At 37.3% G+C, this 14,247-nt stretch overlaps 1 protein-coding gene across 1 annotated transcript; it reads right to left on the bottom strand.

The window, feature by feature from the left end:
• Positions 1–8,597: 8,597 nt before the first annotated feature.
• Positions 8,598–10,890, bottom strand: LOC121428839 (UDP-glucuronosyltransferase 2A1-like). The gene has a single exon (XM_041625705.1). The coding sequence runs from the start codon at positions 10,822–10,824 to the stop codon at positions 9,220–9,222; it is 1,605 nt and encodes a 534-aa protein (XP_041481639.1). The 5' UTR covers positions 10,825–10,890; the 3' UTR covers positions 8,598–9,219.
• Positions 10,891–14,247: the final 3,357 nt, after the last annotated feature.

The following is a 14,247-nucleotide window of genomic DNA, read 5'->3' on the forward strand; positions in this document are numbered from 1 at the left end:
ATATTTGGCCTTTTGTCTGGTGGACTTGGGTCGTTTTTAGAATCATCGGGTCATTCTTACATTCTTATTATAATATGGTAGACTTCTGTAGTAAGTAGTAGAATGAGAGAGGGCGCAATGATATGAATGTAAGAAAAGCCCAAGTCATTGACTTGGGCTTTTCTTACATTCATACCAGATTTTCCTTCTTTGTTTAAGGCATTTCTGAGATGATTCCAGATTTATAATTTATACACAAGATGAGTCATTGTATGAGGAACAACTTTCCATATAATTTTAACTCAATTTCGCCGAAAATTGGAATTGGGCCGTTTTTTATTCAGATACTCCATGATATTTTAGCATTGGGCAAAATAGAGCATTTTCAGATGACTTCACAGTGAAGGACATGAAGTCTGAAACAATGATTTTAGATCATGGTTTGAGGATGCATACAAAAATATTCATTTGTTTGTCCTTCTTGTCTGTCTCTGGGAAGGCTCTATATAAAAGTAAAGGAAGTTTGATTTCACTTTTTTATTTCTCGCATTCTAAATCAAGTTGGTAAGTTATAATCACATTGACCAAGTGGTGGCGGTCTTCGTTCTGTTATGCCTGCGGGAATAATGGTCCATCGTCATTTTGTTGCCATTATATAGTAGACATACAGGGTCCCGTTTCACAAAGACTTGTTATAATAGGAAATAATGGAAGAAGGATAACAAATTTACTATCAGCCAATCAGATCGGAGGATTTCAGTAGCTTTTAACTGTTATTTTCAATTTGTTATTGTGACAAATTTATGGAAGGAGACCCAGGAGTGGCACCACCATAGGGGAAGCAGAGGCGATGACCCCAATGATTTTTTTTTTGAGTAATGAAGAAAAAGGAAAAGAAGGTGAAAAAAGAGGGAATGAAAGAAGGAGGAAAGAATGAATAAGAAGAAGATATCAAGGCTAGGTTATTATAAAATACCCTATAAAATTAGTTGAGAAAAACATGACGTTTGGTCCCCTTTCTTACGTGTAAAACTACACTGGCACAGCCCCAGTAGCGTACCTAGGATGTTACACAGGGGGAGGGGGGGGGGAGAACCGTCCCCCGAAAAATTTGAAAAGAAAAAAAATAAGGTCTTCAATCACAAATAAAGGATTTCGTACCAGGAAAAAATTGACAAGCAAAAAAAAGGGTCTTCAATTGTACCAGAAACAAATTTCTGGTCGTCAAGGTCGTCAGGGGGGGGGGACAAAATAGGTATTCAAGCTCGTCAGGGGGAGGGGGCAAAATAGGTATTCAAGCTCGTCAGGGGGGGGGGGGCAAAATAGGTATTCAAGCTCGTCAGGGGGGGGCAAAATAGGTATTCAAGCTCGTCAGGGGGAGGCAAAAAGGTTTTCAAGCTCGTCAGGGGGGGCAGGGATACGTCCTTTACATGGGTTGTGACTCGTCAGGGGGGGTACACTAGTGCACAGCCCCTATATCCACGAGAAAAGAAAGATCCTAAAAGAATGAAAATAAATTTGAAATGACAACTATGCATTATCTAGAAAGTTCAAGTTCTGTCCCTGAATTTATCCGTTTCTAATGCCAATACATACGCGGACTAGATCTAAATTTCAAAACATGCAGATGATGAAAATCATAGCGACAAACGTCTTTTATAACAATATTCTAAACAAGAAACAGCAAAAAGTTAGTTTACTGATCTTCCGATGCTGTATCCAGACGTCGTCCAACTATGTGGACAGTGCAGCAGGCTGTTCTGGGATTTACAGAGGCGGATCCAGGTAGGGCATTGACCACGCGAGGATTATTGTTACTGGGGTGCTGAGCATTGTCACAGCACTCGGATACTCCTCCGTGGCCAGGTCCAGATGGGGTCCCAAGAGGCAGCCCCCTCCTATAGACCAGTTCGTAGTTACTTCATGGACAATTTTGGTCAAATGACCTTTCATTTCTTTCATCATGATAGGCAGATTTCAAAGCAAAATATTACGTAAGCTTGCCTTACATAGCAGGATGAAGAAATTGAATAGACCAGGGGCCCGTTGCATCAAACATTTTACCTGAGAAAACTCAGGTTGTTTTTACCGAAGTTTTTGCCCTGTGTTAAAGTCAATGGCATAATCAGACTAACCTTAGTTTTCAGTTTTTACCAGAGTTTTCTCAGGTAAAAAGTTTTATGCAACAGGCTCCTGGTGACTAGAATAGCACACAAATGAACACTTAATGAAGGCATTTGTTGCATCCCTTCTTTGAATGCATATCTTAGCATGTTGCACAATGTACTTTGCAAACTGTGAAATACCAGTCGTTCGTGGAAGTATTGTTGTTTTTTGTGGATGTAAATGAAAACGACAATTCAAAAGAATATATGAATAATCAAGACATCAAAGTTGGTGCTTATCTCATTAGATTTTAAAGCGCCATGTCACTTTAGTACAAATGACCTTCTGATCATGCGTAGAATCTTTCGATCATGCGCAGAAAGGAACTACGAACTGGCTTATTGGCGGCGCAAGGGGGGGGGGGGAACAGGAGGGAGAAGCCTAGAAGGGGAACAAAAAGGAGGGATATTGATAAGTGAATGAAATGAGGGAAGGTGAAAAAATGGAGAATTGACAAACTTTCAGGTCATCCTAATTATAAAGATAATTATTTTTGCTCGCGCGGAGCATTGCCGGTTGAGGGAAATAATAACCTATCAAAAACATGGGCCTCAAAAATGGCTCAAAATATTCCGTTTTGGAGTCAATATACACAATTTCTTCTTCTCAGAATTCCAGTTTTCATTATTGTGTTTTAGCGAGTGATACACTGTAAAAATTAAGTACTAATTTAGCACTGATAGTGCTTGTATACTGACTGCACTACGAGTGCTGATTTTCTAGATAAATTTGAACTAGAAAATCAGTACTTTAAGTGCAGTCACTATACAAGCACTGTTAGTGCTAACTTAGCACTTCATTTTTTTTACAGTGTACATACAGTTCATGGTGTGTGGAAAAGATTTTCAGCTGAATTCTATCAAAAAGTTCTTGGAAAATCCCGTTTTTTAGGTCAATGTCAAATGTTTCCATCTCCCGCTTTGTACTTGCAATATCAAATAAGTTGTTTGGTTTAGATACACATTTATTTAATGATTACAAACAGTGCTTATCTATAGAATGACAAAGTATAAAAAATGTTCAACTCGAGCTTGCATCAATATTATTGTTTAATGAGATACCCATCCTGCTCATGCTTACAAAAACTGCTCTGAATGTTAAATCTTCAGATTTAAATGCATAAAATACACCCCCATTAAGATAAGCCCGTTAACGTTTAGTCAGGATTCCCCCTGAAACAACAACCAAAAATAGCTTTAATAATAATAATAATATTCCGCATTTATATAGCGCTTAACACAACGGAACGACGTCTCTAAGCGCTTTACAGATATATTATTACCCCAGTCATCGGATCCTTGCATGCCCGCATACAATGTATGCAGCTTTTAAAAGTATATTTATGAAAAAACTTTTTCCGCCACCCCCTCCCCCATTATTGGCGATAGCTAAATCTGCCCCTGGGTAAAGCTATTGTCATCGTCACAGAAATGAAATAACTCTACAGGCTATAACGAATGTCCCCTGATACCGAAGCACATGAAATATTTCTTTATTTCTAAACAAGTAACTACACATAAATTCATATTTAATCTCAAATAGGTCTTTATTCATTTGGACATAAATAGTATACAAAAAATCGTTGCATAGTTTACATCCGCTTACCAAATTGTAAACAGGTTAAACAAATTAGCTTTAAACTATTATCTTTAATGGTTTTTATGCGCTCAGGCGACAGATGGAAATATTTATAATATTTATAAAAAAAAGGATATCTTGTTTGATATTAATTCCGCATAGAAAAATAAATTGCTATTTCCGACGAAGATTTACAGGTGCTGTATATCAATTTCGTTGGCTGGTTGGATGCTGTTTCTATGGACATTTCTAATAGGGGGGGGGGGGGGTTCACGTTTGTCAAACAAAATACAATGTATGTACTGACATAGCCACACACTTTGCTCATTGGGACCTATTGAACGTGCTTTTATTCTCCTTTGGACACCCAAGTTATGGCTGTCAAATATATAAAGCTTTCACGTCGGATTCATCTATAACTCAAAAGAAAAACAACAAAAATCATGCATATGGAGGTTGCTGAACTGACTGAAAAAAATGTTTCGAAGTAGAACATGGTGGAATGAAATTTGAATCAAATTATATTATAAAATCTTGGTCGAAAAAGAGACAACTGCAGGAATATCAAAACAAACCAACAACTTGAGAATTTTAAGCGGGCAAAAAAGTGATGAAGACCTTTTGAGTAAATATCGGTAGCTTTATTTTATAATTATAAGAAGAAGGACTGGTTAAAGTCTTATCTTTATTTTCATTTCATTCGTTGAATGAAGATAAAATATCACAAACTAGAAACATTCTGGAAAAAGAGGCCTATATAAACTTTAAGAAGCATTTTGGGGTAAAAGTTGGGAACCGGACTTTTTAACACAATTCAAATATGCTGAATCTGATAAGATCGGTTCCCAAGCTGATTTCTCATGTTTTGACCACCTAATTTGCATAAACAAAATGGCTACCAATCTGGCCATTCAGAATATTATTTTTACAATGTTCTCTAATTATATTCGCTTTCACAGACATGGATACTGCAAAATCTTGCATACATAACATGTACCATTTGGGAAAATTGGCTATTTCGGTTTGCGGCTAATTAATTATGCAAATTTATGCATAGACTAGAGCCATTCTGGAAAAAGAGGCCTATTATAAACTTTAAGAAGAATTTTTGGGTAAAAGTTTGGAGCCGGACTATTTCACACAATTCAAATATTCTGAATCTGATGAGATCGGTTCCCAAACTGATTTCTCATGTTTTGACCAACTAATTTGCATAAAGAAAATGGCTGCCAAATTGACAATTCAGCTATTATTTCGACAATGTTCTCTAATTATATTTGCTTTCACAGACATAAATACTGCAAAATCCTGCATACATACGTGTACCTTTCTGGAAATTTTGTTATTTCTGCTTGCGGCTAATTGATTATGCAAATTTATGCATATTTTCTATCATTATGCTATAATTTGATAATTTCAGCTCAAATTTTTATATTTTTGGTACAAATAGCATTTGCATCGTTACAAATAATTCTACGACCCTTAGAATATTATATAACAGTGAATAATAATGTATTTTATTGTTTTCTCTTGTAATTTCTCTTGTAATTCTTTGTATTTTGTACCTTTTTTGTACATGTTTGTTATGGGATCTGTCAAGGTATTGATTATCACTGGAAGAAAATAATCAGCTTCAATGACTTAATTATGTATTCACTTTTTTACATTTTTTATTCGTATGTATCCATCGGCATAAACAGATGCACCCACATCTGCAAAGGTAAATTCGTGCAGGGAGTGCCTTCCCGTTTAAAAGCACACTGATGGAAATCCAACGAATTTCAGGAACCGATTAGTATTCAAGCGATTGTCACTATCAATTGCTTAAATTTTTATTATAAAATGGTATCTTGAATTATGATATCAATCAATTTATTCAAATTTACAATTTTAGATGATGAATTTTTAAATTTGAATTATGACAGTACTGTAATTCTCAACTCCTAATAGTCAATCAGTTGCATTTAATATCCTTTGGAGTAGTTATGTTCCCCTGTACCAACAGAATCTGATCACACATATATGTATATATATTTAGTGTGTTTTTCTTTAGCAAAATGAAGTGAAAACAGTCTGCTTGTCAAATAGTCCCAATTTTGAAAAAAAAAATTCTCAGAACTGAACCCGCATATAAACCATCTAATATCTCATTTTACCTATCAATTAGACCGTTTTCCATGCTTTAAAAGCCAGACTGTATTTCCTAAAGTTCCACAACAAAAAAGTCACTGCATATCCTTTCAATAACAAATTTTGATCATTGGACTTCATTAACGGATTACTTCTGCATCTCCATAATATGTCTTTTCCAATGCAGTACTGCACCTGTCCTTTCACGGTTTGTCGCTTCATCCAACATAGAGGCATCCAGCTTCCCCCAGCTTGATATACACCTTCGTGGTGTTGAATGATCAATGTCAGCTCGATTTGGTGTTCCATATTTCATTGATAGGGCAGCCTCATATTATAAAAGTCATCTCTAATTGTTGAAATCAAACCAATTTAGTACAAGTATTCTGCGGAGGCAGTTCGTATCGAAGTCATCGTGTTTGTGTTCTTGAGATATGTCCGATTCTCATGTCACAGATCCATAGAAAAACATAAACTTTTGTCTTGAGAGAGAATCTGCTGTCTAAACAGATCTTAATTAATTGTTTCAGGTGTTAAAATGCTCGGAGTGCACCTTTTTAATACCGCAGTGAATCATGTAATGTCCCTTTGGCCATTTATCAAACTTCTAATATTCACACATCTTCATATCTTCATAAGATAGACTATTTCTAATTGATAACGAAGATATCTTTCAGAGGATGGTGGGTACCTGACATGTTTGGCGTTCCTGTAGGTTATTATTAATCCACTTCTTTTGATCGGTATTAAACTCAACAGAATCCAATAGCTTACAAAGCTCTGATAGGCATGCGAGTCTGATATTTCACCATCAAAGTCTAGGTCGAGAATTTTCTTCGATTGTAGAGCCAGGATATTTGTTTCTATGAGGAAAACAGTTGCCTAAGTTATTTTTAATTTGACAACTGGTTTTGATAACACTGAACATGGTATTCTTTTTGGAAGACTGACAGTCTGTTTTGGAATTGATGATTCTGCACTCCAATGGCTTTCCTCTTACCTTGCCAACAGTGCTGTATGAAGCTGTACATGGCGTGCACAGTATCCTGTGACTACCATTTGCTATGGAGTTCCTTGGGAGTCTGTCCTTGGTCCCATACTCTTCAAACTGTACACTCCTCTTGGCTCTATAATGTGGCTTCATGGCCTTGGTATACACTTCTATGCTGATGTCATCCAGCTGTATACCTCACTTTTGATCAAAAAGTTAAAGATACAGAGGTTCGTGCAGCTGCTGTTGTCGGTGCTGCCATTGAGGATTCGATTTTGGATGAAGGCCTACTTCCTGGAGCTTTACGATAAAAGCGAAGTATCTTGTTCTGTCATCTCCATATATGCGTAATTATTATGACTACAACTCCAGTCTTAATAGTTGAGGAAGCTATATATCTCCAGTATGCAAGGCTAGATCTCTTGGCGTAGTCTTTGATAGAACAATGAGCATGAAGAAATGCACATCAGATGTCTGCCAATCCGCATATTACCAGCTCCACAATATTGCTGAGACCAGACATTGTCTTACATGAGGTGGTGCAGAAGACATCATGCATGACCGGATAACCTCTAGACTGGACTTCTGCAACTGTCTACACGCTGGTTTACCTTCATCAGGCATCCCGAGCACTTTTTAACCATAGGACGCAGTGTGAAAATTTGTTCTACATTGGACAGTGACTGGGCTGGAAGCCTCCTCGTTTCGCCCATTTTTTTTTACCATGGAGCTAATCTGTGTTTAGCCCCATGTTTTTATCATTTTCTCTTCTGTATTCAGTATTGTTTGTCAAAGAATCTTCCAAGGCAAGGATCGGATAGAAGCTGTGGTTTTCAGTTATCACTTTGATGGTTGACTTGGGGAAAATGTATCGTTGCCAAATAAATGGATAAATCGGTAATGATCAAAAAATTAGTAAGTGATCCAGTATTAAATACAGACCCTTTGCATTTTCACAAATTGTTCTTTGGTTAACTGCTATGATTGTAGTTCTGATGGAGCTGAATCAAAATGATATAATTTTGCTACAAGGATGTCAACAATGTACTGATACTTATATCAGATTGATAAACTACACTGCTTAAGTCATACATTCATTTGATTATCAGATCTGTTATAAAACATTATATTTCTTTTTCAAGAAATTGAATTTCAGCATGATTACAGGTTTTCCAACTCCTAAACTGTTCTTTTCGTACGGGTTCATTGAATTGGTAATTGGCATGATTATAGGATAGACATCAAAGTGTTTTTATATTGGGCATGTCAAATATACCTTGCAAGTATAATTTCTATATACAGGTGTGGGTGTGGGAGCATGTGTGTGTATTTGTTCCTGAGTACAATTAACATTTGTGGCAAAAGAAGTTTATCAAATGATTCAATCATTGAAGCTTAATATTTGTCTGCCATTGATATTGTTTTTTTAAAGATCTCATATCGAACAAATCTAAAGCAAATGGCAGAAAATACAGGAACATAAAGAAAAATCAAAGAACGATAAAATATATAGAAAAATTGACCTAAATATTATATTTCAGGGCCAAACAATTATCATAATGATACAAATGCTATTTGTACCCAAAATGATAAACTTTTTAGGAGTAATTATCAAATTATAGCATAATATTGCAAAATATGCATAAATTTGCATAATTAATCAGCCGAAAACAGAAATAACAAATTTTCCCGAATGGTACAAGTTATGTATGCAGGATTTTGCAGTATCCATGTCGATGAAAGCGAGTATTATAAAAGAATATTGTAGAAATAAGATTTTAAATGGTCAATTTGGCAGCCATTTTGTTTATGCAAATTAGGTGGTCAAGACATTAAAAATTGGCTTGGGAACCGGTCTTATCAGATTTAGCACATTCAAATTAGGTGAAATAGACCGGTTCCCAACTTTTACCCCAAAATGCTCCTTGAATTCAAATTCTCCCAATATTGGTCTTGTCTATCACAAATAAGAAAACAAATTGACGATACACAATATTACAAAAATCAACTTCTGAAATGCCAGGGGCGGTTAACTTAAACCTGTGATTGCTTATCATTTTGTGTTTAAATTTGTGTGTGAACTTGTAGCTGAAATACTAGCCATTTTTACAAGTTTTCAAAGTTAGGAAGTGGGTGAGGGTTCATGTTATTAACTGATATCAGTTCTTTATTTGCATATTATTTGAGCTTAGTTTCTTTGCATTGTTATTTGAATTTTGATATTGCAAACATATAGCCATTTTTATTTTGCAAAAATGTTTGGATAAATTAACAAGGCCCAAATATTGCAATCAGCATAGAGCCTAAAGCCTCTTGCACTTATCGATCGGAATTTTTTTCTGAGATTATGAAAACGGTTAGAAACAAAATATAATTCATTCAGACTTTCTATGTCGCGAAACCTTGAAGAAACAAAAACTGATGAATGCTTTTAGTATCCGATACAAGAGCCAGCAAACTGCGCACAAAAATGAACCAATAAACAGATACACATCAATAAGATTTCTTTGAAAGTAATTCAGCCCATAAGATGTGGAATCCATATAACCTCCACCGTGTTTCATAGCGTGGTCGACCCAAAAGGCAGCCCTATCTGCAGGTCGCTGAGGTCGATCGTGGAAGATGGCCGAGACTCGAGTCATCGCTTGTCGGTAGGAGATATTGCTGATGACATCATGGAGGGCTTCCAGGAGGACATCGGCGGTGATCGTCCTTTTGTCGATGTTGCGTCCTATGCCTCGAGCCACCACGCGAGCACCGACATCATATTGGTCCGCGTGGATAGGGAAGGTGACGAGGGGCACAGCGTGATAGATGGCCTCAAAGAACCCGTTGTTACCACCCTGGTAAAGCAACACCTTGGTCTTTGGATGACCTAGAATATCGTTCTGAGGTATCCAAGGTAAGACCTTGACGTTGTTGGGAATGTCATCTAGTTCTACTGTCAACTGCCAAATGACCTTTTGAGGAAGTTGCGCAAATGCCTCCGAGAACGCTTTGACGATGCTGATGGGGACATCCGTGAAGTAGGTTCCGGTTGTGCAGACTATGACGCCGTGTTCCCCAGAACTTTCCATGAATGTCTCGAGCTCTGGTGACAACGGGGCCGAGGGCCGGGTCGTAAGTCCTCCAACGGGTTTTAATTTTGGATGCAGTGGGCAGGGAAATTCGTGAGCGAAGTCCGTACTTATCAAGAAAAGCTCGTTCTGCGCCATTACGTCTGCAATACTGCCTTTCGTGATGTTATATTTATCGATCAACGCTTCATAGGGCTTCTTGAGATCATAGACTACTCCCATGACAAGAAAAGTTTGTAAAACATTCAGGATACGCTGTCCAAATGTCATTTTGTTGGTAAAACCCGTGAATACTTCAGGAACATAGGATGGGTTCATTGATCCATCCCAGAGGTATATGTCACTGTATGTACAGGGTGAGGGAAAAGAAACCGAGGTGAGATACGGAATCCCAATACTCTTAGCAATCAACGGACCACAGAACCAAACCAAGTCATAAACCAGAATGTCATAAGAACTGTCCCTGAGGCGATTCATGAAACGTTGGTCCCCCAATATGGTGTCACAATCAATCGCTCGTCCATCTTTCATGATCTCCAGTAATGTTCTCATCTGCAAAGTGGCCGAAGAGAAGGCTCTCCGGTTGAAAGCGTTAAACTGATCATGGACGTCCTCAACAGGCATGGTGTGGTTGAATACCTCAAAGGCGAAGAGTTGTGAATATTTTTCATCCTTGGCCCGGTGCTCGAAAGCATTACTAATCAACATGGTGACACTGTGGTTCCGCCGGACCAGACTTTCCCCGATCGCCGCCATGCAGTAGAAGTGACTACCTTCGCCTAGAAGGGCATTCATAAGCACTTTGCCTCCAGAGGCCAGCTCTGGTGAGAGTATCAAAAGACCGAAAACAGCAAGAGCTTGGAGCACCGACCCACAAGGCGAAAAGGGAGCCATGTTTTTCATGTCTAACACAACATGTATATAGGCCAACTTTCCACATAGTATGAAAATACCAGACTCAGATGTATGTATAATAGTACCCAGAAGAAGATAATAGATCTACAATGGCGGCACCATGGTATTTTGATGGGGATGGGGATACAACCCCAAAATGTGACGTCATTTTTTCCCCAATTGAATAGTTATAGGGTATATATAGTGACACGTACGTTCCTGATTTATCTTTACATACGATGTTTTCTTCCCTTTCCTTCCTCTGTTTTCTTTTTTTTTATACGTCTCCCTCCCCTTCTCCACATTTGCATTTGGACCTTGGTCTGGTAAACGTCGCATTTACAAGTCGAGTCAACAAAGGGCCGGGAAATTTCCGTTGACAAAATATGACCTTTACCCCTTAAAAAAAAACTGCTTAGGCTTCCGATCACACCGACGAAGCTGTTACGTTATCATGGTTTCTGACATCCCAGGATCACACTATATCGGTCGGTTTTAGTCTACTGATCTCGTTGGTGTGACTGCAGTCATACGCGGTAGATTCGTCTGGAATCACAAAGGTGAGCCAATAATCGTACACCTGATTTTCACGATTGATTGTACATTGGGTAAATTGCCAATTCGTCTACTGCCAACTCGATCGTCCACTCACCACATGGTCTATTTTCAGTCTAATATGCCATTCCGTCCATCAACATTTTGTCTGACAACCATTTGGTGAAATAAACATTTGCATGGGCGGAAATCCCAAGGGGGACGTGTCCCCCCTACTCAAAATAGTAGGGGGACACGATATCAAATGTCCCCCTACTATTTGTGGTCTTTTATAATGGTAAGAAATACATCATTCAAAGTCGTAATCAAACATATTTTAGGACGAGATGACCTTACTTTTGGGATGACCTTAAATTTTTTTTTTGCTTGTCAAATTTAATTTTATCGAAATGAACTTAAATTTAGGGTGATAACCTTTTTTTTGCCTGTCAAATTTTCCAGGCCCTTGTCCCCCCTACCTTTTGGGAGAGATTTCCGCCCCTGAACATATGGTACAATCGTCACTTCTTCTAATCACCATTTCGTATGACCAATTTGTCTCGTAACCAGTGAGTTGGTCTAATATCACAGAGATGTATACTAATTATATGTCTAATATCCATTTCGTTTTCATTCATTTCGCACAATAAACAATTAGTCAAATTAGTCCAATTAGACCAAATACCAAATGGCTGGTAGATCAACTGGTTATTAGGCGAAATGGTGAGTAGACGAATTGGCAAGTAGATCATGTGGATAGTCAGATGAACTGATGGTAGACCAAATGATAGTAGACGAGTTGACAATTGGATGAATTGGCATTAGACGAATTGGAAAAACTGTACATTGTAATCAATTGTAGATCATTGCTAAGCTTTGCGTTACGGGCCCCAGGTAGCGCTTAATAGTCCAGGATAGGCCCCATAGAAACTTGACCAAACCTTGTTTTTTTTTATATATACAATATTTTTTGATGGTTTCTTGTCAATTCGAGGGTGCTGATTACGAATCTGGATGATGCCACTCGTGTAACCTTGAGCAATTTCCGCAAATTGGCAAAATCCAATATGGCCGCCAAAATATGCAAATTACCCATGAAAATCCTAAAATTGTCCGAACATTGGCTATGGAATGCATGAAAGCGTGTGGCAGGAGTAAAATACACTCTGAAAAAATAATTGTTGACAAAATATTTATTTTCCTGATATTCAAAATGGCCGCCATAGTCCATTGTAAACTCTATTATGTACAATATAAATAGGGAAAACCAATTTTCACAAAAATGAGCACTAAACCGCAAAAAATTGCGATGTATGAACGAAGTAATATATGCAAATCATCATTACTAAAGAGATATATCATTTATTATGGCATAAATGGGAACATTTCTGTATTTTGATATCTAAAATGGCAGCCACTGGCCCAAACAGTATTGCGTACAATGGCAATGGGGGCCGAAAAACTTCACAAGAGTGATCACAGAAATGCATATTATTAAGATTAAACGAGTGAAATATTGACTAAAAACATAATTGTTAACAAAATATATTATTAATATGTCATGTATGTGATGAATGTTGTATTTTGATATTCAAAATGGCTGCCAAAGGCCCTAAAAGTATTATCCACAATGAGAAAGTGGGCAAAGAAATCACAAGAGTAATCACTAAAATGCATATATATGTGATAAATTAATGAGATACTGTTAAAAACATATTTTCTAACGAAATATATCATTCGGGTTTAAAGTGTGTGTTAAATACTATAGTTTTACTTTCGAAATGGCCGCCAGAGATATTAACAGTATTATGCACAATGCAAAGTGGCAAACCAATATTCACAGGAGTGAGCACCATAAATGCAGGTATTAGTGATCTATGAGTAAAATATTGTCTGAAAGCATCATTTCTATTAAGCAGTTAAGAGATATCATTTATTCTGCCAGTTTGGTGATAATATAAAATTAATGCACATTTATGAGTGTGTTATGACGATGCAGCACACTCGAGGGTATTTACAATTATGCGAAAGCAAGAGGCGCTTGCGCCGAGTGCTTTTGCATAATATTGTGAATGCCCGAGAGTTGCTCGCATTGTCACTAACATCACGAATCTTAAAATGTGCATTAATTGTTTTATAAAACGGGTCGGCAAAAAGAATTTTTCATGGAAATCTTGTTCAAATCCCTCCAACTTGTGTACGATCGCACAGACGAAGAGATCACAAGACTATTATGACATCACAGGCGTATCTACTATGCGCGCCTAAGTAAGCGCATCAAAATCCTAGCCAGCCTCTTTTACTGAACGCGTATCAGTTTTTACGTGCTATTGGAACGGAACTAATGCTGCACATAATAGTAGACCGGCCAAAACGATTTTTTATACTTTGGACGGCAAAATTTGTTAATGCTTGCTAATGCTTGGCATCCCAGCTAAAAGTCTTGCAAAAATACCCAGGAATAGCGTATGGCCGGATGCCAAGCGCAATTTTGCGTGAAAGTGTCATTTTTAGCGTAAAATCCGAAAGACTGTCGAAAATCACGCATTTTGATATTTTGACGGATTATCGTCATATTTTTGATTATCTTTGATATGAAATTATTTTTATTCAGAGTTTCAAATTATAAGTCTACTAAATATGCATTTCAAATTTGAATATTACACACACACATATGGCACAGGGAAACATAAAACCGCGATTTCCTCAAAATAAAAGTTTGTGAAAACTATCAATAGTTTGAAGTTTTTTTACGCAATATTAATTCTTCGATTTAAATGCGTTTATCCATCGAATGTATAGTCAATGTCCTAGTGCCACAAATATCAAAAGAATTTCAAGTAAGATGGTAGATATCTCATTTTATGTTATCCGAAAGGAGACAAGTGCATTTTACCA

This window comes from Lytechinus variegatus, chromosome 15 (assembly GCF_018143015.1).
Source record: "Lytechinus variegatus isolate NC3 chromosome 15, Lvar_3.0, whole genome shotgun sequence".
NCBI lineage: Eukaryota > Metazoa > Echinodermata > Echinoidea > Temnopleuroida > Toxopneustidae > Lytechinus > Lytechinus variegatus.

Excerpts from the sequence above, each read along its gene's own strand:
- LOC121428839 (XM_041625705.1), bottom strand. The coding sequence starts at position 10,824 with ATGAAAAACATGGCTCCCTTTTCGCCTTGTGGGTCGGTGCTCCAAGCT.